The sequence below is a fragment of the Paramisgurnus dabryanus genome, chromosome 1 (assembly GCF_030506205.2).
Source record: "Paramisgurnus dabryanus chromosome 1, PD_genome_1.1, whole genome shotgun sequence".
Lineage (NCBI taxonomy): Eukaryota > Metazoa > Chordata > Actinopteri > Cypriniformes > Cobitidae > Paramisgurnus > Paramisgurnus dabryanus.
The window spans coordinates 39,396,945-39,423,972 of record NC_133337.1 but is presented as its reverse complement, the minus strand read 5'-3'; the positions used below and the strand labels follow the sequence as shown (position 1 = coordinate 39,423,972).

The window sequence follows — 27,028 nt, the reverse complement described above, 5'->3', positions numbered from 1 at the left end:
TCTAACTAGTGCAATCTGGCTGAGAGGGGGCGCCAGTAGCTTGCCAGAACAGTGTTTCCATCAGACCCAATCAGAGGACCCATGGATATGGAGGAACTGTCATGAAAATCCAGAGATCTGCCGATCCTCTGATGATAACCCAGAAAACAGGGCTGAGAGAGAGAGAAATAATATAAGATCCTCAAATATTTGTTTGAAGATTTGAAAACTGAATTTATTCAACATAGAAAATATATATTTAGTCAATAACAAACAAATGAAATGATAAATATTACATATATTATTTATTTGTTGCAGTGGAACATTATAATGAAAATAATTTCAATATGAATTACTTTACTTCAGAAACATTATATGGGTTTATAAACTCACCGCTGAGCAGTAATTGTTGGCCTGAATACAAAGATGAACAGAACAGTGCAGATAAACTTTAGTGGAGTTTGAGTTGAAGACAAACATCCTGAAGGAGAAACGGCTGGATGTTGAGACACCATTCTGAAGAAGTTTCACTGTGTTATCATGTGGATTTGGACACCTGAGGATAAGGAGGATTATTTATTTAACCCTTTAAATGTCTTTAAAGACGTTACAGCAAACACAAAGAAATGTTTGTCTCTTACTCTCCAGTGATGAGATCCCAGCGCAGACTGTAATCTGGATCATTCACAGGTGTAGCCCAACATGTGTCAATCACTGTCACCAACTGTCGACTGTCAACCCCATCAACACGAACCTCAACAAAAATCTCCTGGTTGAGTTCTGCATCCACACTACCATTGAAGGGCCGAGAAAACCCAACATCATGATATGGGATCATTCGGACCTGATACATCCCTTGACCAACAAGATTCTTGTTCACACGACTGCACAAACAACAACATAGATCAGCGATATAGTTATCTTATATAATGATTGACTTTTATTAACTGTATGTAGCAGAGTAGTAATGCAGTCTGACCTCTCCAGTGGGTTGATTTCTATCATAGAAAGTGTTTGGGTTTGGGGGTAAACACAGCTGAAAGATATCTGCAGAATTCTCTCTCTGCTAATGAGACCTTCAGATGACCCTGGGGCTCCCAAAATAAAGTTCTCATAGATGATATGAGTGCCATTGGTCTGTGGGTCAGAAACATTTTTTAGGACAGAAACTGACCTCATTTTTGTTCACTCCGATTATCCTATAGAACCCCTCCCTCTCCAATTCTATCTTCAGTCTAACATAAGGATACATAAGGATATCTTGTGCCACCTGGCTGACGTCTCACACAGCCAACTAAGGTTTGTGGTGGAGTTGACTGCATGTCAGGAGAGGACCGAACTTGAGTTTGAACAGCTTTGTCTAGATACCACCCAACAAGCTCCCCTCGCCAGCCCAAGCCATGGCTAACCAACTGCTCACAAAGTTGACAGAACTTGACATTAGAGGTGGTGGCCGAACAGCAGTTCTTAGGGTGGACATATGATCCACAGCCTCAGTATGAGTGCAAGCATTCTAGATCTTCAGGTTAGCCCATTTGTGGCTTATTACTGGCCAATCTATCACCCTACAAGTTTTGGAGAAAGTAATAATAGATAAACTGCTTTGATCTCTGCCACCCTGAGTACACCAGAAGGCAGTGGGGATGCATAATCCAGAATCACTTAGTAAGTTGGTGCAGAGGGTGGAATTGGTGGAGGTGGCTCAGGCACGAGGTGTCCCAGTTTGATTGTTATTGGCAGCAACATTCCAAAGGATCATGGACATGGTGCGACATCCACACTGAGTTTATGCCAAAGCCTATATCGATAAGGTGGTTATTCACTCAGAACATTGGGAGGCCCACCTGGAATGGCTGAAGAAAGTCCTGATGGAACTACAGAGAGCAAGCCAACCCAAAGATGTGTCACCTGGGCCTGTCAGAAGCACAGTACCTGGGTTGTAGGATTGGTAGAGGGATCACCAGGCCACAAGAACAAAAAGTAGAAGCAGTAAAGTAGTTCAGCACAGCTACCATCAAGTCCCTGGTACGTGCCTTTCTCTAGTTGGCGGGCTTTTACAGTTGCTTCATTCCTAACTTCTCCTCTAGCCTGTCCCATCACAGACCCGACCAAAAAGGCCTGTTGGAGAAGTTACACTGAACCGAAGATACAGAGTGTACTTTCCACCTACTTAAGGTGGTATTCACCACTTTGCCAGTTCTGCATGTCCATGATTACAGCTTTCCCTTTATTTTACAGACAGATGCATCCAACATAGAAGTAGTCATGCTTTCCCAAATCCAGGAAGGAGAAGAGCATCCCATTGTCTATATCAGCCACAAGCTCTCCCCTGCTGAGTCACAGTATGCTGCAGTGGAAAAGGAAGGCTTGCCATTAACTCTTTCCCCGCCATTGACGAGATATCTCGTCAATTAAGAGAAAACGCTTCCCCGCCAATGACGAGATTTTCCGTCTTTCCGCAATACCTTTCCGCAACTACCGGAAGTATTGCTCTATGGCAAGCTGCTGCATGTCCGTGTCTGTTTTAAAGATGGCTCTGAATGGGATCTCTATGAAAAGTCCGTCACAAAAATGGAATTATCTCTGCTTTTTGCTCAAAATGTGGTGTTTTTGCAGAAACCTACCCATATTCAAAAGCTGATTACAAAAGAACCACTGAAGGTAGGATGAAACGTTTTTTTTTTTGTTTGAAAGCAGAGGGTCTGTTCTTTCATTTGGTATATTGTATGTTTATATATTTAAAGAAAAACATTTTCTGGAAGTCATTAAATTTTGGTGAAAATCATGAAAAACGCTGGCGCTGGCTGGCAACTTTAAAAAAAAAACGCTGGCGGTGAAAGAGTTAAGTGGGCTGTCCTGGAGCTGAGGTATTATTTAAAGGAACGTAGCTTCACCGTGGTCACCAATCATGCTCCACTACAGTGGATTCCAATGCCTGGGAGACCAGGTGGTCCTTGGCACTCCAGGACTACCACTTTACAGTACAGCATTGAGGGGGGCAGCACACAGTAATGCGGAAAATGGTGCAGTGGCCAGGTCTGTGTCTCTATTGCCCCCCTCCTTAGCGTTGTCATGGAAGCAAAAATGACCCAATTACCAGGAGGTGAAGTGTGAGAATATGAGCCACCTGATGGCCATCAAGAAGAGATGATATAACAAGAGGGAAGCTTAAGGGGAGCTAGATCTCCCAATGCCAAACTAACAGTTTTGCTGGTCCTTTTCTCCTGTGGGCTCCAGTGAATATTAAAAGACCCATGATGCAGTTCTGCAGCAAGTTTGCACATATTCATCAGTTCTACTACAACAGCTCATTGGACTCCTGCACTAATTTCTATCTTTTGTCACTGAATAAAAGCCCATTCCGGGTAATTTTACTGCAAGTTGTGTCTTATCCTCTTTTCTCCTGCCACATTTGAAAAATAGAAAATGATAAAAAATAATACAATTTGTTCAATTTCATTTATAAAAGTTATTCAGGTATAGTTTGAGTGTATTTGAACACTATGTAGATATTGAGTCTTACCACAAGATTTGTACCACAGGTGTGTCCATTGTTATCAAATCTAAACTCCACTCGGCCGTTCTGGATGATTCCTCTGCAGCTGGGATCATTGAGGTGCAGGCCATCAGCTGAAAAACCAGCTTCAAAGAGCTGACAGCGAGATACAGATATAGATCCTGTACTGCTTTCACAGGTTTCAAAACAATCTGAGAGATATAAACATATTTACAGCATTAGGAAATAAAGAAAAGGGTTATACTGTATTTCAGAAATTGTAAAGGGAAGATTCAAACCAAAAGAGTCAGGATCAGATCTGGTTTGGTTCTCATTGCAGAAACAGCCGTAAACACCGTTCATCTCTCCACACCATTCATCTTCAGTACAGTTCAGTGCAGAACACGGATCAGTCGAAGCTGAGAGGAGAATGTAGACAGTTGATTTATTTGTTTGTTTTTAACACATTTTTATTTACTAAATTTAACTAAATATACAAAATAAAATTATGACTAGAGTCCCGATTTAGATGTAATATAAAATGTTGGAGAAATTTTGACTTTTAATTCATTTCATATATGAAATATGTCAGTGGTGTTTGTCTTCTCTTCTACTTGTCAGTGCTGTTTATAATGTTGAGTCTATCTAACAGTTTGTGATGTTTGATCTCATCCACAGTGCTTTATAATACTGTATATAATCATTCTGTGCAAAATCTAAACAGGTTCACTACTTTAGTTTTTGGCGCAGATAAGCTCACATGATCCGCTCTGTGCTATCGCGCTGGACCAGACCTTTGTGTGCATGCTAAAGTGTTTTAGAAACTGTAAAAATTCAACATATTATTTTCCTCAGTCTTTTTTTAAATTGCAATTTGTAAAAAAAGATCTTATTCTTGTTATAGGTTCATCTGTCATGAATATCAATTACAGTGTTCAATATGCACAATATTTTTGCAACTTAAATGAGGCTCAGCGGAGCTCTTTGACTGGCGTTGTGTTTGTACTGAAACTCATATGTAGGGGTCCATTTTGATTTTGGGGCAGACTGACACAAATAAATAAATGCACCGGAAACACTGCATTTCATGGATGCTCTGTTGCTCCCACTTTATGATGTCCCAGGAGTAGGTAGCGCAAATATAATGACACGCCTATAATCCCACCCAATCCAAGGCGGTACTCAACTCAATGGAAAAGCAAAGCGAGCCCAAGTAAGGTGAGATGAGTCGAGCAGCATGGACCGATCAAGACAATGGAAAGCGGCTTATTATAATATAATTTTACTTGGATCTTTATAAAATTATTATATCACAAATGTACTACACTTTTATTCAAATATGAAAAAAACAGAAATGTTATGTATATGAGAGCTCATGAAGGAAGCACTAAATTACTTTACCAGTGGTTGTGAAGATTGGAGAAATGAATTCAGTGGGTGGCTTTGTTGTCTGTGTTGTAGAGGTAACTGTGGTATATACATTTGTTTTTTATTTAATATAAATGTCAGTTATTTAAAACAAATCAGAAAAGTAAAACTTTAAGGTATATATGAGTAAATTATCTACCTGCACAGTAAGCTGAGCAGTCCATTGGTTTGACAAACTCATAAACGTAGTAGTTTCCTGGACAGGCTTTCACTTGTATGGGATGAGATTCATAACCACAGCAGCTGTCCCATGTGGTCAAACAAACATGTCGTGTGACCACTCCATCTTCCGGCTGTGGATGAGGATCTTTGAGTGACAGAGGACTTGATGTTCCACACCTACCATACATAGCACATGATTCTGGCATCTGAGCGCTCTGACCATTGATGAAAAGTCTGTACCAGCCGTTCCAGTCGATATTATAATCACACCTGTAACTATAGTATCCATGGTAATCATTATAGAGATAATAATAGGTGGCTCTCCAGGGTTCATCCAGACTGGTGTAGCTGTCACAGGGGTCAACACTTGAGGTGCTGGAAGAAACTATTAGGAAAATAAAAGTAATATTGCATTGTATATATTGCAGATTAAAAGCAAGATAATCAATATCAATTATTTTTAACATGACTGCTAAGGTTGTTGTTATATAGAAATCACTCCTACAACGCTATTTATTATAAACATGATGTCTATAAGCAGAATAAATGTACCTGCGCAATATACAGGGAGTGGGATCACAACATTTGGTCTGGTGAATTTGTAGACATAATAATCTCCAGGACAAGCTTTGACTTGGATTGGGTTTGATGTGTAATGACTGCACTGATCATACAGAGAGCCGTAGACTTCACGAGTAACAACTCCATCTTCTACTCCAGGACGAGAACCAGCAAGCCACAGAGAACTGAAACCTCCACATGTCATATAAGGAGCACACCAGTCAGGCATCTGAGCACTAGATCCAATGATGAAGAGTCGATACCAGCCTTCCCATATTACACGAGTGTCATCACTTTCAGTTATGTATCCATGCATATTAAAGTCATTGAGTTTGGTCCTCCAGTAGTTGTCCAGTATGTTGTAGTTTGAGCATGGATCACCTGAGATCAAAATATGGGGATGTTTTTAATGAAGACTTTTGATCTAGTTTTTTTTAATATTACTTTATGGCATATATACTAAAGTCTTCAAAGCAACAGTTCTCCCAAAATTAAAAATATAACATGATTCCCTCACCTTAATGCTATCCTACAGTAGGTGTTTATAACTATGTTCAGTCGAACACATTTGAAGTTATATTAAATAATATCCTGACTCTTGTAATGTCATTAAATAAAATACATTGTTTGAAGCCCATCCATCATTTTAAAACTGAATCCATAATGCATTTGTGAGAACAACATTTTGTATTTTGAGCATATTTAGTGATCGATATGTTTTTATTTAAATAAAAATGGTGGCATGTTGGCCCCACATCGGTACGTAAGCCGATTATTGCTTTTGCTTCATAAGATAATAAACCCACTGGAGTTGTATGGATAAAATTTTCTGATGATGGATGGGCTTAAAAATTGGTACAATTTAATGGCATTTCAATGCCAGGAAGAGCCAGGATATGATTTAATATAACTTTAAATGTAGATGGCTAAAGAAAAAAAAAGAATGGTATATACATGACATTAGGTGGGTAAATGATGGGATAATTTTCATTTTATGAACTGAAATAAACAAAATCACAAGAAATAATTTCTTGATTTTAACATCAGATACATTCCCTAGTTGTAACAACTTGATAAACTGACATGTTAACATGACATTCCCCACCTAAATGACAGCGAATGGTAGGCTTGTCTCGGACGCTGAATGCCGGCCCTTAGATTATTTTTTCACGACTCTGAAAACATATCGGGGAGTCCCTAACTCGAGGGACCCAGCGGAAACGTTTACGGATCCCTCGGCCCGAAGGGGGCCACGTGAAAAATTCCTGAAAAATGCTGATGGAACGGCAGGTCAGGGGTAATTCGGGTCTTCGCCACAGGGTGGCACATGACCTCCAGGGATCAGCTTAGACGACAACGTCATTTAAGTGGTGGCCATCCTTCTTGGCTCGCTTTTGGAAAGGGGGGCCTATAGTAGTGGCGTAGCACCTCCAGGGGGCACCTTACCTCCCCCACATCCACCGAGCGCATATCCTCCCCCTTGGTGTGCTTTTACAAGGGGGGTTGTCCAGCTCCCGCTGGGTGCTTTAACGTCAGCCTAGCCTCCCACTGGCTGCCTTCCTCTCCCACGGAAGGCCTATTTATCCTCAGACCGACTACATGCCGAAAGCAACCTAAATGATGAACTGTCATCCCCTGACTGCGTACGACCTCCCGTGGAAGGCCTGTTCATCCAACTGACCGCTTATCTACAGTTGGCTGCCAAAACAACGCCCTGGCATCCCCCTGACCTCATACGGCCAAAATAGGCTACAGTCGGGATGCACAACAACAGCAGACAGGATGATTTTTTTATTTGTATCCCAAATGTAACTTATTTGACATGGTTGATTAGGTTGTCATTGTACATCCCAACTGTAATGTATTTGACATGAACAAACTAGGCTGTTGTTGAACATGCAGATTGTAACTTATTCAATGCAAATTATCTAGGCTGTAGATGGAAAGTGTGTTATTTCATCATAATTCATAAGTCCAATCTTATTTTTTTGGTTGTACACATACAGGAAGTCATGTCTGACATAATAATGTAATTTACATATGTTAAACTTCACAGAAAGTTGTGTCTCGCAGCCCTAGACTTCAGAGGCGGAAACACAAAAGCGGCCCCACGTCTGCCCTATTTCAGACAGGGAAGGTCGCAGAAATGCAGGACTTGGGGCCCCAAGGCCGAGCATGCTGAATCTTGAGGTCCTGCAACCAGACAAGTGGGGGATGGGTAGGTCGTCAGGGACTATGGAATGTAGGCTGTCAGGGGGATAAATAGGCCGTCCGCGGGTGTGAGGAAGACAACGGTGAAGTTATGTGGTCAGAGGGAGGTTAAGGCGCTCCATGTATGAGATGAACAAAAATAAGCAGTCAGGGGGATGAATAGACTGTCCGTGGGTGCGAGGAAGACTACGGTGAAGTTAGGTGCTCAGGGGGAGGTTTAGGCCCTCCGTGTACTAGATGAAGAAAAATAAACATCCAGGGGGATGAATAGGGGGGTCAGGGGGAGGATATGGCACTCCCTGGACGAGTCAAAGAAGGTAGGTGGTCAGGGGGCTAATGTAGGCTTCCCGCGGGAGAAACGGGTGTACGGAATGACGTGAGCTTCTCTAGAGGCATCCGTTCAGCTCCTTTGCAGGAAAACCATCAATATCGATGGGCTGGGGACATACACAAAAGGTATACAATCCATCCCCCTGTGATGTAACCATGCTATAAGTTAAAATAGTTCAAGCTTAAAAATAATTCTCTGTAATCCAATATAACCACTCAAATTATAAATCATTAATATATGCAATTCAATTCAATTAAATTTTATTTATATAGCGCTTTTCACAAAAGTCAATTGTTTCAAAGCAGCTTTACATAAATAGAAGCAGTGAAAAGAACAGAAAACGACAGATAGCACAACAAAATACATGATAGCATGAGCAGTTAAATTTGCTGCGGCTATGACTCAATATTATAATTGCACGTATTACTAAAGCAACGTATAGAAGAGGAAGCTAGGTAAAGCCCAAAAAGGCTGCCTCCCCGGGGTGAAAAACCCCCTAGGAGAAAAAAAACCCCGGGCTTTTATCCAAGGAAAAATAAGTCCTAGGAGGGAAAAACCCTTGGGAGAACGGAAATGGAGATTTAGTGGAGATTAAGCGGTTCTGCCGGTGATCGTTGGTCAGGTATCAGCTGGGCATAACGTTGAAGGACAGCCAGTAGATCGGAGGTGTGCCGACTTTCACATCTACCGGGACTGGGTCTGTTTGTCCCGTCCTCGGGTCGAGGACGAGACAGGGAGAGAAAAACAAAATCGTATTAGCGTAGCGGCCGTTCATATGTATTGAAGTGTCACACAGTGATGTGGTTTAACTCAGCTTAGTTCCAGACAGACTAAATATTGCGGCATAATTATGTTATCCACAGTTGAGGATTTAGCAAATTGGGGGCCCAATGCGAGGGTATATATGGTAAATAAGGGTCACCTTCCGATCTTTAAGAGAAAATGAAACCTGACGACCCGTTTGACTAAGGCCTAAAGCCCCACTGTCGTCGTTAATGCAGGTTCAGTGGCAAACGGGTCTATATTGTATACCATTTACAGGACCAGGAGAAAACGCCAAAAACATCGCAACCCGACCATACGTGTTAACCCGTTTGACTAAGGCCGGAAGCCCCACTGTCGTCGTTAATGCAGGTTCAGTGGCAAACGGGTCTGTATGGCATACTATTCATAAGACTTACGATAGCGCCAAAATCGCAACCCGACCATACGTGCCAACCCGTTTGACTAAGGCTGGAGGCCCCACTGTCGTCGTTAATGCAGGTTCAGTGGCAAACGGGTCTGTATGGCATACTATTCACAAGACACACGAAAGCGCGAAAAACACAACCCGACCATACATACCAACCTGTTTGACTAAGGCTGGAGGCCCCACTGTCGTCGTTAATGCAGGTTCAGTGGCAAACGGGTCTGTATGGCATACTATTCATAAGACTTACGATAGCGCCAAAATCGCAACCCGACCATACGTGCCAACCCGTTTGACTAAGGCTGGAGGCCCCACTGTCGTCGTTAATGCAGGTTCAGTGGCAAACGGGTATGTATGGCATACTATTCACAAGACACACGAAAGCGCGAAAAACGCAACCCGACCATACATACCAACCCGTTTGACTAAGGCTGGAGGCCCCACTGTCGTCGTTAATGCAGGTTCAGTGGCAAACGGGTCTGTATGGCATACTATTCACAAGACACACGAAAGCACCAAAATCGCAACCCGACCATACGTGCCAAACCGTTTGACTAAGGCCGGAAGCCCCACTGTCGTCGTTAATGCAGGTTCAGTGGCAAACGGTGGCAAACTATTTAATGCAATTCATTTTAAGTGTTCATGCAGAAAAGGTTTTTATTTATTTATTTGGTTGGTCTGTGTTATGACCGTGAGTGCTTTGTTCCGTGAAAATAACTATTGCGAGTTAAGAACCTTTACTAGACAAATTATGCGAATGCTTTGTTGAAGAGAAAAGTTTTAAGTCTAGATTTAAAACGATCGACTGTGTCTGATTCTCGGACATCGGTTGGTAAATCATTCCAGAGCTTAGGGGCTAAGTAGGAAAAGGATCTTCCACTTTTAGACACTTTTGATAGTCTAGGGATAATCAATAGGCCAGAATTTTGCGACCGTAGTGTGCGTGATGGATTGTATTCTGATAGTAATTCTCTAAGATATGAGGGTGCTAAGCCATTTAAAGCTTTGTAGGTGATTAGTGATATTTTAAATTGGATGCAATATTTAACTGGTAGCCAGTGTAAAGATGCCAGAATTGGGCTTATGTGGTCATACTTCTTAGATCGAGTAAGTACCCTTGCAGAAGCGTTTTGAACTAGCTGAAGCTTGTTGACCTGATTTGAATGGCATCCCCCGAGTAGCGAGTTACAATAGTCTATTCTAGAGGTCATAAAAGCATGAATAAGCTTCTCTGCGTCAGATGTAGACAGTATATGGCGTATTTTTGAGATATTTCTAAGATGGAAGAATGCTGTGCGGCAGACGTTGGCGATATGACTATCAAAGGATAAGTTGCTGTCGAACATCACACCTAAGTTCCTAACCGTGGAAGATGGCACCACAGTACAGCCATCTATGTGCAATTTGTAATCTGACATATTATGTTTGTAGCGATTTGGTTCAATAATAAGTACCTCTGTCTTATTGGAGTTGAGCTTAAGAAAGTTATGTGCCATCCAGTCACTAACATCGCTAATGCAGTCTTTTAGCCTAGAAAACGTGTGTGTTTCGCTGGGATGCGAGGAGATGTAAAGCTGGGTATCATCCGCATACCAGTGAAAACTTATGTTATGTTTCCTGATAATGTCTCCTAGGGGTAACATGTATAACGAGAACAGGATAGGACCTAAAACTGATCCCTGCGGTACACCGTATTTAACCAGGGAGTGATATGAATCTTCCTCATTTACATAAACAAAGTGATAGCGATTGGTTAGATATGACCTAAACCAGGCTAGCGCCTGACCACTGATACCAACATAGTTTTCTAGTCTATTGAGTAGGATTCTGTGGTCTATTGTGTCAAATGCTGCACTAAGGTCTAGTAATATAAGAATTGAGATTTCACCACGATCGGATGTTAATAGGAGGTCATTTGTAACTCTAAGCAACGCTGTCTCTGTGCTATGGTGGGGCCTGAATCCTGATTGGAACTTTTCATATGTACTATTATTTGTCAAGAATGTGCGTAACTGGCTTGCCACTACCTTTTCTAATATTTTCGAAAGAAAAGGGAGATTTGAGATTGGTCTAAAGTTATTAAGTTCTCCTTGGTCAAGCTGTGGTTTTTTAATCAGCGGTTTAATAACTGCTAGTTTGAAAGCTGTTGGAACGTATCCTATTTCTAGCGATGAGTTAAAGATATTTAGAACCGGGGTTGACACTACAGGGAATACTTCTTTAAGTAGTTTTGTTGGAACGGGGTCTAATATACAGGACGATGATTTGGATGATGTGACTAGTTTAGAGAGCTCATCTATTGTAGTAGGTTTAAATGAATCAAGATGTTCGTATGGTAGTCTAGTGTTAAGTGAACTAATGGGTAGAGTGGTGGCTGCCTGGGTAGCTACGATGTTTTCCCTAATAGCCGAAATTTTGTTAGAAAAGAAGTTCATGAAGTCGTTACTATTGTGTTGAAGTTTACTATTGGTTTCTGTTTGTTCTTTGTTTCTAGTCAGTTTCGCAACTGTGCTAAAGAGGAAACGAGGGTTATTATGATTCTCATTTATAAGCTTGCTAAGATATGTAGATCTGGCGGTTTTAATAGCCTGTCTGTAGTGTTTAACACTCTGTTTCCATGCTGCGCGCCATACTTCTAACTTTGTGCTTCTATAATTTCTTTCCATTTTTCTAGCTGCCTTTTTAAGGGCTGCTGTGTGATGGTCATACCATGGAGCTGGCGGTTTTTCTTTGAATCTCTTTTTTCGAATGGGAGCAACGGCATCCAATGTGTTAGAACAGACATTGTTTAGGTTTTCTATTTCAATATCTAGATCGTCACAGTTATCTGCTACATGTTTCATTTGGGACAGGTCTGGAAGAGTGCTAATAAGGCTATCTTTAGTGGTGGAAATTATTGTTCTGGCTAGTCGGTAGCATGTTGTAGATTGAGTGATCCTATCTAGAAGTACAGTGTATGACACAAGGTAATGGTCAGAAACTGCATCACTCTGAGGTGATATTTCGACGTCATTAATTTTGAGTCCGAGTGACAGAATTAAGTCTAATGTGTGATTACGAGTATGCGTGGGCCCTGACACGTTTTGTCTAAAATTGAGAGAATTTAGAACATCTATAAACGCACGTCCTAATGCGTCTTTTGGGTTGTCCACATGGACATTAAAATCACCAACAATAAGAGCTTTATCTACAGTGACTACAAGCTCAGATAGGAAATCTGCTATTTCATTAAGGAAATCTGCATGGTGGCCTGGTGGTCTATAGATTGTCGCTAAAGCAAAAGAAAGCTGTTTGTGGTTACGATCAGTTATATTTAACAACATTACTTCAAATGATTTAAATTTTAGCTCAGATTTTTGGTTTACTTTAAACATTGTGTTGTATATTGTAGCTACACCACCCCCTCTCCCCTTTAATCGAGGTTCGTGTTTATAATAATAGTCTTGTGGGGTGGATTCATTTAAACTAATGTAGTCGTCTGCTTTAAGCCAGGTTTCTGTTAAACAGAGTACATCTAAGTTTTGGTCTGTAATTATTTCATTGACAATAGGTTCTTTATTGGTAAGCGATCTAATGTTAAGAAGGCCGAATTTTAAGATTCGAGATTCATCTGTTAATGTATTGTTTTCTAATTTTATTTGAATCAGATTTGTACCAGATGTAACAAGCGGTGCCCTGTATTTATTTGTTCGGGGAACAGATACAGTTGAAATGTGCTGATATTTCGGTAAGATTGACTCGAAGTGCTGGGATATAAGTGGTCTTGACATATCACGACAGTTAACAGATGGACGGTTAAGCCGATCCGTCTGTTTCCTGACCTGGGCCCTGGATAGTCAGACTATATCAGAATTAAGACTATTGATCAGATTTTTAGTGAGTATAGCACTTCCTTCCGATGACGGATGAAGGCCATCTCGGGTTAGGAGAAATGGTCTTCCCCAGAAATGCTTCCAATTGTCTATAAACCCTACGTTATGCTGAGGGCACCACTTTGACATCCATCCATTGAGAGACACTAATCTACTATGTGTTTCATCTCCCCGGTAGGCGGGGAGGGGACCAGAGCATATTACATTGTCTGACATTGTTTTTGCAATTTCACACATCTCCTTAATATTATCTTTGGTGATTTCCGACTGGCGGAGCCTAGTGTCATTCGTGCCGGCGTGAATAACAATCTTAGAAAACTTCCGCTTAGCATTAGCCAGCACTTTAAGTTTGGATCTAATGTCAGACGTTCTGGCTCCCGGTATACAGTCGACTATGGTGTTTGGTGCCTCAATGTTAGTGTTCCTGAGTATAGAATCTCCAATGACCAGGGCACTTTTAAAAGGTGTTTCAGCTGGTATACTCCTTAGGGGATCGAATCTGTTAGAAATTGTCGTTACGTTATGGGTCTTAGAAGGACGCCTTATATGACTATGCCGCCTAACAGTCACCCAGTTTGACCGCCGACTTGACTCTGATGACAGAACCGAGCCATGTGTATTTTGATAAACACTATGCGCGCTCGATACAGTATTTGTAATATTTATATTAGCATCTGATGTCGGAACCGAGCCATTAGTCTTTTCGCTCGATAGATTATTTGCGACAGTAACATTAGCGGTTTTGCTATCCTCAACTAGCGTTCGGATGTGCGATTCTAGTTCAGCAACCTTCTCAGTTAACCTTAATACTTCAATACACTTAGTGCATGTAAACCCCTCTATGCTAACAGCAGAGGCTAAACTATACATGTGGCAAGTAGTACATGTTACAATAACAAGCGGAGTCTTACCGCTTTCATGCTGGGCGATGGCGTCTTCGTTTACCCGAACGCTGTCCCTGGAGCTGCATCGCGTGGGGTGTTCGGTTGTGACACGCCTCGGTCGCCTGCGAACGTCTGGGGCCAGGGTGATGTTTGGCTTGCTGAATCTGCGAAGGCCAGGCAGCGGTTCCTCCACAGCTTCCCGATCGCTTTCATGTCGTTCACGGTCCGTGAAGCTGCATCGCGTGGAATGCATGTTTGTTGCTCGCTTGTGGACGTCGGAAGGCAGGGTGAAGTGGGCGCTGTACCTCGCCTTGGATCTGCTAAAACCGGGAAACAACTCCTCCACAGCTTCCCGCTCAGGTGAGGATAGGTCAGAAAAGCATATATCAGATGAATCCGCCATTAGATCGGAAAATGCTAGCTTCAGCCTCCACCATATGCTAACACTGGGTGTTTATTAGTGATAAATAGTTTCACGTGGTAGTACTGCTCAATAATCGTCACGGTAAAGTATTCCTATGTAAAACTAATAAGTTATATTATATAAATAGGAATAAGATGGTTAAAAAAAGCTTTTAGATGATGAACTTGACGGAGCTACGATGCACGATCTGTTCAGCGTGATTCATATGCCTACCATTTAGAATCAGGGTAAGTTAAGAAGACGTAGATTTTTATGCATTATTCAACACCTGATTTTAGTTTATTTTTACCTGAAAAGGTTACAGACTGCAGCTTTAATAACCTTATAATGGATACCTACTCATGGTGAAGCTGGATCCAAGACTCATAGCTGGAGTTATTGTGGAAATTGTCTGTGATATAGTGCTGACATCTAAATAAATAAAAAATATTAAGATCTCACATACTTAAGTTATTTTAAATAATTTGACTTTGAAGAAAATCTGTACCTGTGCAGTATCCTGAACACCAGTATTGTGGATTTATGAGCTCATAGACATAGTAATTTCCTGGACAGGCTTTTACTCTGATGGGACCTAGCTTGTAATCACAACAATCACCACTCCAATAATTTGCTCCACAGACCTCACGGGTCACCACCCCATCTTCTATCTGAGGATGAGGATCACTGAGTGACAAACTTATGACTGTGTTACAGCTAAATGCATTAACACAACTCTCTGTCATTTGGATGTTCATCCCATAATGATAAAGTCTGTACCAGCCATTCCATGAGAAAGATTCATCACAAATGTTTAATCCACTTTCAGTTGTTGCTCTCCAGGGACGATCCAGAGACTCATAGTTGTAACAGGGATCATTGATGATGCTGCTGAAAGCAACTGACATGAAGAAAAGAGTTTTTAAAACCACTGCTATACTGTATGTACACGAAAAAGCAATTTAGAGTTTTGTAAATTAGGTTATTAAAATGTTATGAAAATGGTGTTACATTTAAAAAAAAAATTTTATTACATTTAATTATGACAATGAATTACTGTAGTCATCTTATTACTGTGTAGGTGTGCCACACACATTCTGAAAAGTGAAGCAAACCATTGCCCCCAGGTGGCTGGCTGCAGCATATGTCTAGCTCCACCCTCTCCATGTAAATGAAAGGGATGTGAGCCAAGCATAAAAACACTTCATATAAATCTCCCCAGAATAGTTTATTTTTTAAGTTGTTATCACGTTTATGATTATTTAAAGGTGCAGTGTGTAATTTTTAGAAGCATCTGACAGGAATGCAAAATAATATACAAAACTATATTATCAGAGGTGTACAAAGACCTTTCTTAATGAACTGTTATGTTTTTATTACCGTAGAATGAGATGTCTTTATCAACATACAAAGAGGGTCCCCTTATGTGGAAGTCGCCATTTTGTGCCGCCATGTTTCTACAGAAGCCCTTAACGGACAAACTTTTTTTTACTAAGTGGTCTCTGTTAATTACATGTTTTTCCAGTGGAGGGTACCATAGCTTATCTATGCGTTTTAACACGAGGGGTGAGCAGTGGACTGAGCCGTTGGTTGCAATTCACAACCTCACCACTGGATGCCATTAAAATTTACACACTGCACCTTTAAGTATTCATTTTTCAAATAAGTTTAAGTTTTAGTTTGATGCTGGGGTGATGACGATTTGTGTGTTTGTGATCGAATCAAACTTGAATATGGACAGGACTTTAATACCATGTCACGATCACTACTCTGGCTCCAAATGAAGTGATCAAAACAAAATGTCATCAGCCATTTTTGGGAAATTCTGGCAGAATTGTTTTAGTCTATGGAGACATGAAATCCATCTTTTTAAGCCAATTTAATAAACTAAACATAACAAGCAAAAATTAAACTGTACTATACATGTAGCCTTAAGTCGTCACTGTGATGACATATACCAAGTTTTGCATCAATACATTAACATTTAGCCAGGTTCAAAAATGTAAAGGCTCTTGGCAAGCACACCAATTAATTTGTTGATGTAAATGAGAACAGGTCAGTGTATGCAAAATCTTTAAAAAACTTTTTGTCTTGTGTTTCTCTAGATGATACATACCACATTTCCTGCAAATATGATTCTATAGGAGGAGTAAGAAAAAGTAGGCTTTTCAAACAATTCAAATTGGTGAGAAAATTTATAGAAAATGTCATCATATGGTGCAATCTAATCATCAAGTTTCAGAAAAACACTAGTACAGTATGTCTTGTAAAGAAACACGTATTTTGCATCATCTATGGCAAACGTACCACTTCAGGCAATGTGCCAGACAGGACAAAGAGGTTTAGCTAGACCGCACAAAAATATAACTTAAACATGTTAACAAATTAACAAGCAAAGTTAAATAAACTCTTATCATAGCACCCAAAATGTACAAGATAAGCTGGTCACTGTGTAGTGATAAGCACTTTAGCAATGTTTCATGTCATAGTATAATTTTTCTTTAAGAGTAAGAAAAGACCACAAGTTAGAACTTCACCTGCACAGTATGAAGGTCTGTAGATTGAAACATCTGGGGTGACGAGTTTATAGACATAATAATCTCCTGGACAAGCTTTGACTTGGATGGGGTTGGCGGTGGAGATGCCACACCGCTTGGAGTACAACACTTCAGCTCCCAGGACCTCACGCGTCACCACTCCATCCTCAAGTCGTGGATGAGAGCCGTTGAGATACAGTCCAATTTCACCACCACATCCCATATAACTCACACACCATTCAGACATCTGAGCATTTTCCCCATTTAAATACAGTCGATACCAGCCGTTCCACTCAACAGTAGTGTCATCATGGTCACGATCCTGGGGTGGGTTCAGCCGTATGTCTCTCCAATATTCATCAATAGTGTTATAGTTAAAGCACGGGTCAGAGCTGAGCGTTGATGTTTCTATGACAGAAGTTAGGGTAAATGTTAAAGTTTCTTCTAACATTTGGGGGAAATAGATTAAAATTAAATAAAAAAATAACAATTAGCACTTTTGTATGCAAAGAAAGCATGTAAATGCAGGAATTATCTATAGCAGAAAGGGTCAAAAGCAGATGAGATGAAAAACAATTTTACTTAAGTTGTACAAAAAGCATGTGCAAATAACATGATCACATGAATAACAGTCATGATACTGTACAGACATGGACAAATTAGTTCGCTTACGAAAATTAACCATGGTTTTACTACCAAAAAAACATGCATTACTGTAGTAAAACCATGGTTACCACAAAATAGCCTACAGTAAATTTTGCTAATAGTAATCAATACACAAAAAACATGGTTAATTTTCATAAGGGTTGGTACCCTTCCAAACAAGAATCCACTTAAAAATATATTTGCAATACTGACAAAAATGATTAGCATCCATCATTAGATTTAACTTAAAAATGTAAAAATCAACAGAACATTTTAAATAACAAAAAGTCATAGACAAAAATGCTTGGTACCCTAACCCAGTGGTTTTCAAACTGGGGGCCGGGGCCCCCAGGGGGGCCGCGAGATGGTGCCAGGGGGCCCCAGTTTTATGACATTTTAACAAATACATTCATTTATCATGAATTATGTGTAATTAAACCAAAAAAATAATAAGCCAACTAACAAACAGCACTACTAGGTATAATTTATATGTTTTGTTTAATTAAAATATTACATTTTAAAACGGTTTTTGTCATAAATTTTCTTTCGGGGGGCCGCGAAAAAATGCACTGTACACAAGGGGGGCCGCATGCTGAAAAAGTTTGGGAACCACTGCCCTAACCCGTTATATTTAATTATTGCACAATAATTCGAAGCAATCAATGCTAAATGAGCTCTCAGCGAGACACCTGCACCTGTCAACAGCTATTTTTTCTCCCCAAACTGCTTCAGCTGTCTTGGGTTTTAAGGATGCCTTCTCCATTGCTTTTCTATTCGTAACTTTTTAAGGCTAAGCATGTTAAAAGTCTAAATGTGATAAGTGTTCACCTGTATTTATACAATCCAAAGAAGTGATAGGCCTAATCCAAAGTCCATGAAATGTAACATGAATGGAAAATCCACAACCAAAACTCCACACTTCAGCAGCTTGGCTAAGCTAAGCTAAACATATGCTCATGCTGCCTCCTTTTATGGCTAGATCCTTATTCAGACCAGGTAAAAAAAGACATCCACACATTAAACACTCGAATAAAATGGAACAGACAACATGTAAAGCTTATTAAAACTCAAATATACTGAGTGGTTAAAACTAGGGTGACCATACGGGCCATTCTTCCCGGACTCATCCCGTCCAGGATTTTGTGTTCGTCTTCCGGAAGTCGTATTTGTCGACCGCATACGTCATAGACGATTATTATTATTATTACAGAAAAGCATTACAGAAACTACGATTGTATATCTTATGTTTTTAACTGAATGGCGTATGCGGTCAACAAATACGACTTCCGGCAGACGCACCGAAATATGCGTCCGGGAAGAATGGCACGTATGGTCACCCTAGTTAAAACTGTGTGACAGCGTTAAAAGGGTACCAACAAATCACATCTGTAATGTTTCTCCTTGTTTTCACTTCACAAAGTGTAAGTTTTTCATTTTTGGGTGAATTATTTCTTAAATAAAAATATGTCACATGTGAGCTCATAAAAGAAGCAGTACAATACTTTACCAGTGATTGTGATGGGCGTAGTAATTGACTCTATGTGCGGAGTCTCTGTGGTGATGCCTGTGACTTCTGTGATCAAAAACATTTATTATCAATGGCAATTATTTTCAAACAGAAAATGAGAAATTAGTTAATTATTTTTTTTACCTGCACAGTAAGCAGAAATGCCTATTGGTCTGACAAACTCATAAACGTAGTAATTTCCTGGACAGGCTTTGACTTGTATGGGATGAAATTTTATACCACAGCAGTCATCCCATGCAGACATACAGACAAATCGTGTGACCACTCCATCTTCCAGCTTTGGGTGAGGATCTTTCAGCCACAGTGGGCAATAAGTGCCACAATTCCACTGAGTAACACACGTCTCTGACATCTGAGCACTCTGACCATTGATGAAAAGTCTGTACCAGCCGTTCCAGTTGACATAATAATCAGACATGGTTTGGTTGCTGAAGTAATAGTTGTAATTATCAATGGATCTCCAGGGTTCATCCACACTGGTGTAGCTGTCACAGGGGTCGACACTTGGAGTTTTGAACGCAACTATTATGAAAAGCAAAAGGGGTGCATTAATAAATAGAGATGCTTTCAAAAATGATGCCATATTCTTTCTTAATTATTGGCATGGTATTGTTAAAGGTTTTGGCTATTGGCTATATGACTAACTATGATATCTGTCTGACCTGATATCATTGTATCATTGATAACACAGTTTCTTGACATACCTTTGCAAGGTCATGTCTGCAAATCAGTTCATGATAATCATGTAAAGCCAATAAGCAATATGAAGTACCTGCACAATATACAGGGTCTGCAATTGATACATTTGGTCTGGTGAGTTTGTAGACATAATAATCTCCAGGACAAGCTTTGACTTGGATTGGGTTTGATGTGAAACGACTGCACTTGTCAAAATAAGAGCCGTAGATGTCACGAGTAACAACTCCATCTTCTACTCCAGGATGAGAACCACCAAGCCAAAGAGAAGTATAACCCCCACATGCCATGGAAGAAACACACCAGTCGGGCATCTGAGCACTCAATCCATTGATGAAGAGTCGATACCATCCGTCCCATTTTACCATAGTGTCATCATGTCCAAATGTAAATCCATACCAATACCAGTAATGTAGTGTGCTCCTCCAGTTGTTGTCCAGTATGTTGTAGTTTGAGCATGGGTCACCTGAGATTCAAATAAAGTTATATTTTAAAGAGGTGTGCCACTGCATGTCAGGATAATTGGCATGTACAGGGCAGTCGTGGGCTAATGGTTATAGAGTCGAGCTTTTAACCTAAAAGTAGCTGGTTTGAGTCTCACTGGGATGGGTCACAGTCTGGGTAAATCACATCACGGTAGCACTTTATTTTACAGTATGTGTACTTACCTTGTACATATATGGTAAACAGACAAATGTATGATACTTACTTTTGAGTATCTATTATGTAACTAGAAAAGTACTGGGTAATACCAGATACACACTTATCGTGTAGATATCCTTCAACTAACAAGAAACACGACTGTACTTACAAATTAATAGACAATATAAGTATTTAGAACTTACAGGTATATGTGGATTAATGACAGGTACTTATAATGTACATGTACATATGTGATTACTTATAACAAACACTACTGTACTTACAAATTCGGTTTCAGCAGTAACAACATAAACAAGCGGCTGTCGCGGTCCGCACGTAACTTCCGGTAAACTCCGCTAAGAATAAATAACAACAAAGTTCTTTAAACGTAGTTTATTTATATAACAAGCAAAAAACAACACATAGATTACCTAGGACACCAAAACATTTGTTATTTTCGACGAGGCATTCGTTCAAGAGATTTTAGTAACTAGTCAGACCATTAAAAAAAACGAAACCGGAAGTAAGGTTCGGATCCAGATGTGTATCATGCGTCCGATGAAACCGTCTATATAAATGACAAGTGTGTAGTACTTACAGGTCAGTGTCAGTTAAGTATATGATAACTAATAACAAACATTACTGATGTGCCATTTTTGTACTTAATATCTTATATTGTACTCTTTAAACCCAAGCATTTAATACCGTACGCATTACCTACTGGGTACATTCACTAGTAGGTCCATAGTAACTGGCTGTAAAATAAAGAGCTGCATTTTACACAGTTATTAAACAAGACCTACCACCTAAGTTAAAGCATAGTATAAATATACCCCTGTGACTTATATTAACTAGTAAGACAATAAAATAAGATGCATTGCTGCGGATAATTTATATTGTACATTAATTTGTAAGTACAGTAGTGTTTCTTGTTATTTACTGTATACCTATACTATAAGTATGTATCTGGTATTACCCTGTACTTATTTAGAGTAAGAAAATAACTACCAAGTATGTACCACTGGTAAGTACAGTAATGATACCATTTAATTACCATTTACATACTTAAAAGTAAGTACCACACATTTGTCTGTAAGTACAACATATTTACAATATATGTACAAGGTAAGTACACATACTGTAAAATAAAGTGCTACCCACATCACTTTTATATTTCAAACAAAGTATTGAAAAGCATTTAAAAATAAATAATTTCTTAGCCCTTTATGTATGTTGGCTAAATTGTCTGATCTTGGTGTGAGATAACAAATCACGTGTTCCATTCGCTTCCACCGAAGTTGAATCACTTTGCTTCCATCAGATAGATCCTTCACAGCCTTGGCTATCCCAAGATTCAAGTGTATATTTCGCAAATGAACGGTCCTTGTTTTAGTATAATAAATTATATTTTAATGAGGTGAAGTAATATTATTGCTGCAATACTGTGCATGTAGGTGACGCTTCGTGGACTTTAGAGGCTGCGGCCTTCGAATTAGGATGCACCCAGTCATGTGAGGTGCTTACACATAGGAAACTGATTGAGACATGTAACAAGAACTGACAATGACATTACGATAAACACATTCTGGAAAACAATTAATATAACAGGCAAAGAACTAAAATAGGACAGGACAATAACACATATCATCTGCAGATGTGATGCTTGCTTTGTGAATCAACAACACACACAAAAAAGAAAGATAATATTTAAACTTGCATAGTGGTGCCTGTGCCGACTCGTTGATGCATCGCAGCAGAGGGTTAATGCTTCATCTACGCATGTATGTCTATGGTCTACACTTTATACATAAAATAGTAACACTGAACTCTTGCACTCATATCAGCTTAGCTGATTAAAATGGGAGCTGTTGAAAAGTTATGTTGCAGTGTTGTTTAATTTGCTTGCAGTGTTTATAGACCATTGAAATAAATTTATTTAAATTCAATTCCTTTATTTTAGAGAAATGTAAATAGTTTTGAACTTCAGACAGAAAAAGGCTGTCTTTAATCCAAAGGTCATTTAATCTGTAAGAGTTAAATCGAATAACGAATACCTACTCAAAGTGAAGCTGGATCCAGTAATCATAGCTGGTGTTGTTGTGGAAATCGTCTGTGATATAGTGCTGATGTCTAAAGAAAACATGTCACTTAGGTGATGACTCAATAATTTTTAAACACTTGACAAGAAGACTTAAAAGAAAAGCTTTACCTGTTTACCTGTATCCTGAACAATAGTATAGACCTGAATTGTATGGATTCACAAGTTCATAGACGTAGTAATTTCCTGGACAGGCTTTAACTCTGATGGGTTCGTACTCTACATCACAGCAACTACCCATATAATTAGCCGCACAGACCTCACGGGTCACCACCCCATCTTCTATCTGAGGGTGAGAACCATTGAGCCACAGACCGAAGCCTGCATTACATCTGAATGGATCAACACAGCTCTCTGGCATTTGGATGTTCATCCCATAATGTTAAAGTCTGTACCAGCCATTCCAGTAGAAATCGCTGTCACAAAGCCTCAAATCACTTTCAGTTGTTGCTCTCCAGGGACGATCCAGAGACTCATAGTTGTAACAGGGATCATCAATGATGCTGCTGAAGTCAACTATCATGAAGAAAAGAGGTGTTAGTAAAAGCACCGTTAGAGGATTGATGACAAGGTGGTGACAGAAAAAAACAGCACCTCACCTGGTCAACAGAAACAAAAATAAGAGAATCGGCCCCCTTGTGTACGGTACATTCCTTCGCCCGCCCCCCCCCCCAATTTATGACTAAAAAACTGTTCTAAAATGTAACATTTTAATGAAACAAAACATATTAAGTTATACAAAGTAGTGCTGTTGGTTAGTAGCCTTTTTTTAGGTTTAATTAAACAGAATTCATGATAAATTAATGTATTTTATAAAATGTCATAAAACTGAGGCCCCCCTGGCACCATCTTGCGGCCCCCCTGGGGGCCCCGGACCCCAGTTTCAGAACCACTTCACTAGACGACCTGTTTTAGCCGCACTGCCAACTGCAAATGAATGCATTTTAGAACAATGCAAAAACATTAAATGAGCCAGTAGTGGAGAAATAATAACTTTTAAGAAATAATGTTTTTTTGAGTAACAATCCAATATGTCCTCCTTGCTGAAGTGTGACATGATTTGCGTCACGTGTGATGGATCGCTTATAAACCAATAGGGAGTCGGAATGGTATATACTTCTCATCCAAACACGCTACTTTCTTGGCAATTTAGACACATTGACTTCTGTCAAATGCTAAAGAAGTATTTTGCTGTCCATTGATTCTGGGTTAAACATGTGACATTAATCTACGTGCTTAATTTTTAGCTCTTCATGTCAATGCACTGACATAAAGTAAAAAAAGCAAAACTTGGTTTTACAAGTAAATTTAACCTACTATTTTAAGTTTTGACTTAAAAAAGTTGACATAACTTATATAAACAAGTTGAAATGTTCTAACTTATTTTTTTAAGTTAAAGTAATATAAAAATATATGTTGATTTGACAAAAAATGCTACATTTTTTACAGTGTGGGTGTTTCTCAAACGGGAGGATGCGTCCTGCATATCTCGGCTGCCATTGTCATCATCGAAAGACATCTCAAGTCGAAGGATGCTTCTAAGGCAACCTCTTTTGATGGACGCATGAATTGTATCCTTAATAGCCTCAAATCACTCTCAATTCTATGCACACGTTGCAAAAACATTGCAAGAAACGAATCAATTTGGGCATACGGCCAAAAACTATATAATAAATATTAAAAAAATATTTTATATTAATGTTACATTTTGCAAATATATTTAGTTTTTTTACTTTCATACATTAACAAATATTTCAAAATGTATTGCTGGGGCAACAAATACATTTCTAATTTTACAACCCATATGACAAAAAATCATCCAGTTCATTATGACTTTTACTGTAAGGCAAAATTATGTTTTTAGACACATTTATGTTATAATGAAAAACACCCTATGCAACAGTAAAATTATGAGAGTATGTTACCATCTATTGGATTTGTATTTGTATTGCATCAAATTAGTCATTTTGGAGCAAAAGTTTCTCTTAAAAGACATTTAATACAAATGAAAACTCATGAAAGTGTTTAGCAGCGCAAAAGGTCATAGGTTCGAACCCAGGGAACACACGTTAAAAAACACTTTTTTAGGCTTACTTCTTTAATGGAATCTTCCTGATTTAATCATGTAAAATTAATGCTTTTCTTTACATATAAATATATACTGTACCACATTATAATGAGCAAGTAAGAAGAGACTGGCATTAGCACAGTTGAGTGAATTAACACACATCCTGATTTTCCTTGTGTCACCTACAGTCTAAACACAAGCAGCACTCTTCTGAATGATGGTAACTACAAAACTCTTTAAATATCAAAGGTACATGCACATTAAACTTTTAAAAAAGTGTTTATTTCTAGTTAAGTTTCAAATTTTACTTTTCAAATCCCGTCCCATGCAAAGCATGAACTACAAGTCCAATGCCTAGTTAGTTATATCTACCAAAAACATTATAATGTAGGTTGAACACAAACTTATTAAGTTAATTTCCTTCTTACAAAGTTGAATTTAAATTATTCCGATTACTCACAATTCTATTTTATTTAAACTCAAATTGTGTTTAATAAACAAGAATACATTTTTTATATAGTTTAGTGATTTTATTTCGTTAAATCTACTAAGAAACATAACCATTTTTACAGTGTACGTGATGTACAGAGCCGTGTCATGGGAATGTGTCCAGTTAAAATTCTTATCTGCACTTGCAGCAATGTTTGCTATGTCTTTCAGTACTGAAATGTTCGCTGTACTTTGGAATTTGTTCCTAGAAAGATTTTAACAAGAAGAATTTTTTTTCAGTACTGCACTTATTTATTTTTATCCGTTCCGTGTGTAACCTCAGTTTCTAAGTATACCAAAAACAGACAATGTTGTAAAATCAGAGACTGTGAGTCCATAAAAATATCCATGTTTTATACTCTTTACAAGTAATAGTCTGTAGTAACAGAAAGCAAGGGATCATTAAAAAGAAGTAAATGTTATTACAGTAAAGATTATATGAAGTAGAAGATTGATTACAGTACCTGATGTTTCTCCATTGATAATTCCACCTGTTAAACACAAATATAACCACAATGATTTAATGTCTGGAAATGCTAGTCCCTTCACATTTATTATTACAGTGTCTTTCTACATCACAACACTGGGTCTTCAGTTGTGTATTTAAAGATGTGTTAAACACTCACCACAAATCAACAACAGCAGACACACAGACAATGAGATTAAAATCCTCATTGTGACAAACCTGCAACTCCTGCACCTGCACACAAATGATGTACATATACTGCACATATATATTAAATGCATCAAAGGCTTTGAACCGGCTCACGTAACGAAAACAAAAACCAGAAACTTTTGATGTTTTGCAAGGAACAGAAACTAAAATATATATATGTTCTGGAACAGAAACGTTTATTTAAAATAATGGTAACCGGATAATGCCGTTATTTTTTTAGTTCTTCGACAAGATTTCTGTGCAATTCTTAATGAAGTTCACTTCCGGTCGTCGTTGAGTCATCAGAGAAATAAAAAACTTCCACCAGCAAGTAGCTTAAGCCCAAGTCTCTAATGCTCAATCATAAGAGGTCAATATTGTAGGCAACCAAGTGTCTCAAGATGTTTGTTTTTTACTAATTAGTGGTGTAACGCAGTTGATCCGTGATCCATACAGATCACGACCCACGGTTCGAATTTTTTTGTTCTAACCGGTTTAGGAACATTAATTTTAGGGTTGTTAAAATACTGTTTCTGTTCAGAATGAACCAATTGGGAAAAAATTCTGGTTCAAAGCCCTGAATGTGTCTAAACATGTTTTTATGTATTTAAATTTTAATTATTTGCTATATATTTTAATATTTAAATAAAATATTTACAAAAAAATTATTCTTAACATTACCTGAGATTAAATGTTACCGCAGAGCAAATTCAAGGATTTTCTGTCCTCCATGTGCAGTTGAAGTGCTTTACTGGAACCAGAAGTCGTCTCTTTATCATACTGTAAACTAGTTTGTCTTCACGTGACATGAAAACATTTGTTTACTTGAACACTTTGCTTCCTCATTCACTTGCTTTTTGCATGAATAGATTTGAAAAGATGGACTGATGACAGTTAAATTATGAAGTTAAGTTTATATCAGTTTTTAGCAATGAAGGCTATCGGGCTACATTACCTTAAGGCTCCACCAGACGGGACGAATTTAAAATCGTCGGCCGATTTTCCAACTCTGAGAGACCCCACACACGGCGATAAAACATCGCGGGTCTAACAGTTTTGGTCGTACAGTTAGTGGTGCGCCGCCACATGGCAAAATCAACACATCACACACGAACCGATTTGACTCCCGAGCAGTCCCAGGTCAGACGGTAAAT

At 39.0% G+C, this 27,028-nt stretch overlaps 1 protein-coding gene and 1 long non-coding RNA gene across 2 annotated transcripts; both read right to left on the bottom strand.

Annotated features, from left to right (window-relative positions):
• Window positions 1-5: 5 nt before the first annotated feature.
• Window positions 6-22,690, bottom strand: LOC135757647 (uncharacterized). The gene is made up of 16 exons (XM_073814158.1): window positions 22,623-22,690; window positions 19,999-20,388; window positions 19,350-19,748; window positions 19,206-19,271; window positions 17,054-17,461; window positions 15,025-15,417; window positions 14,877-14,948; window positions 5,618-6,007; window positions 5,043-5,450; window positions 4,877-4,942; window positions 3,775-3,894; window positions 3,503-3,687; window positions 959-1,116; window positions 621-863; window positions 373-535; window positions 6-152 (listed from the first exon to the last, which is right to left on the bottom strand). Exons 1-16 carry the CDS (start codon window positions 22,648-22,650, stop codon window positions 6-8), a joined length of 3,636 nt encoding a protein of 1,211 aa, XP_073670259.1. The 5' UTR covers window positions 22,651-22,690.
• A 99-nt stretch (window positions 22,691-22,789) lies between these two features.
• On the bottom strand, window positions 22,790-26,643 carry LOC135757657 (uncharacterized). Its single transcript, XR_012336836.1, has 4 exons — window positions 26,556-26,643; window positions 25,846-25,919; window positions 25,684-25,710; window positions 22,790-23,178 (listed from the first exon to the last, which is right to left on the bottom strand). It is a non-coding gene; the product is annotated as an uncharacterized lncRNA (long non-coding RNA).
• Between the last annotated feature and the right edge of the window lie 385 nt (window positions 26,644-27,028).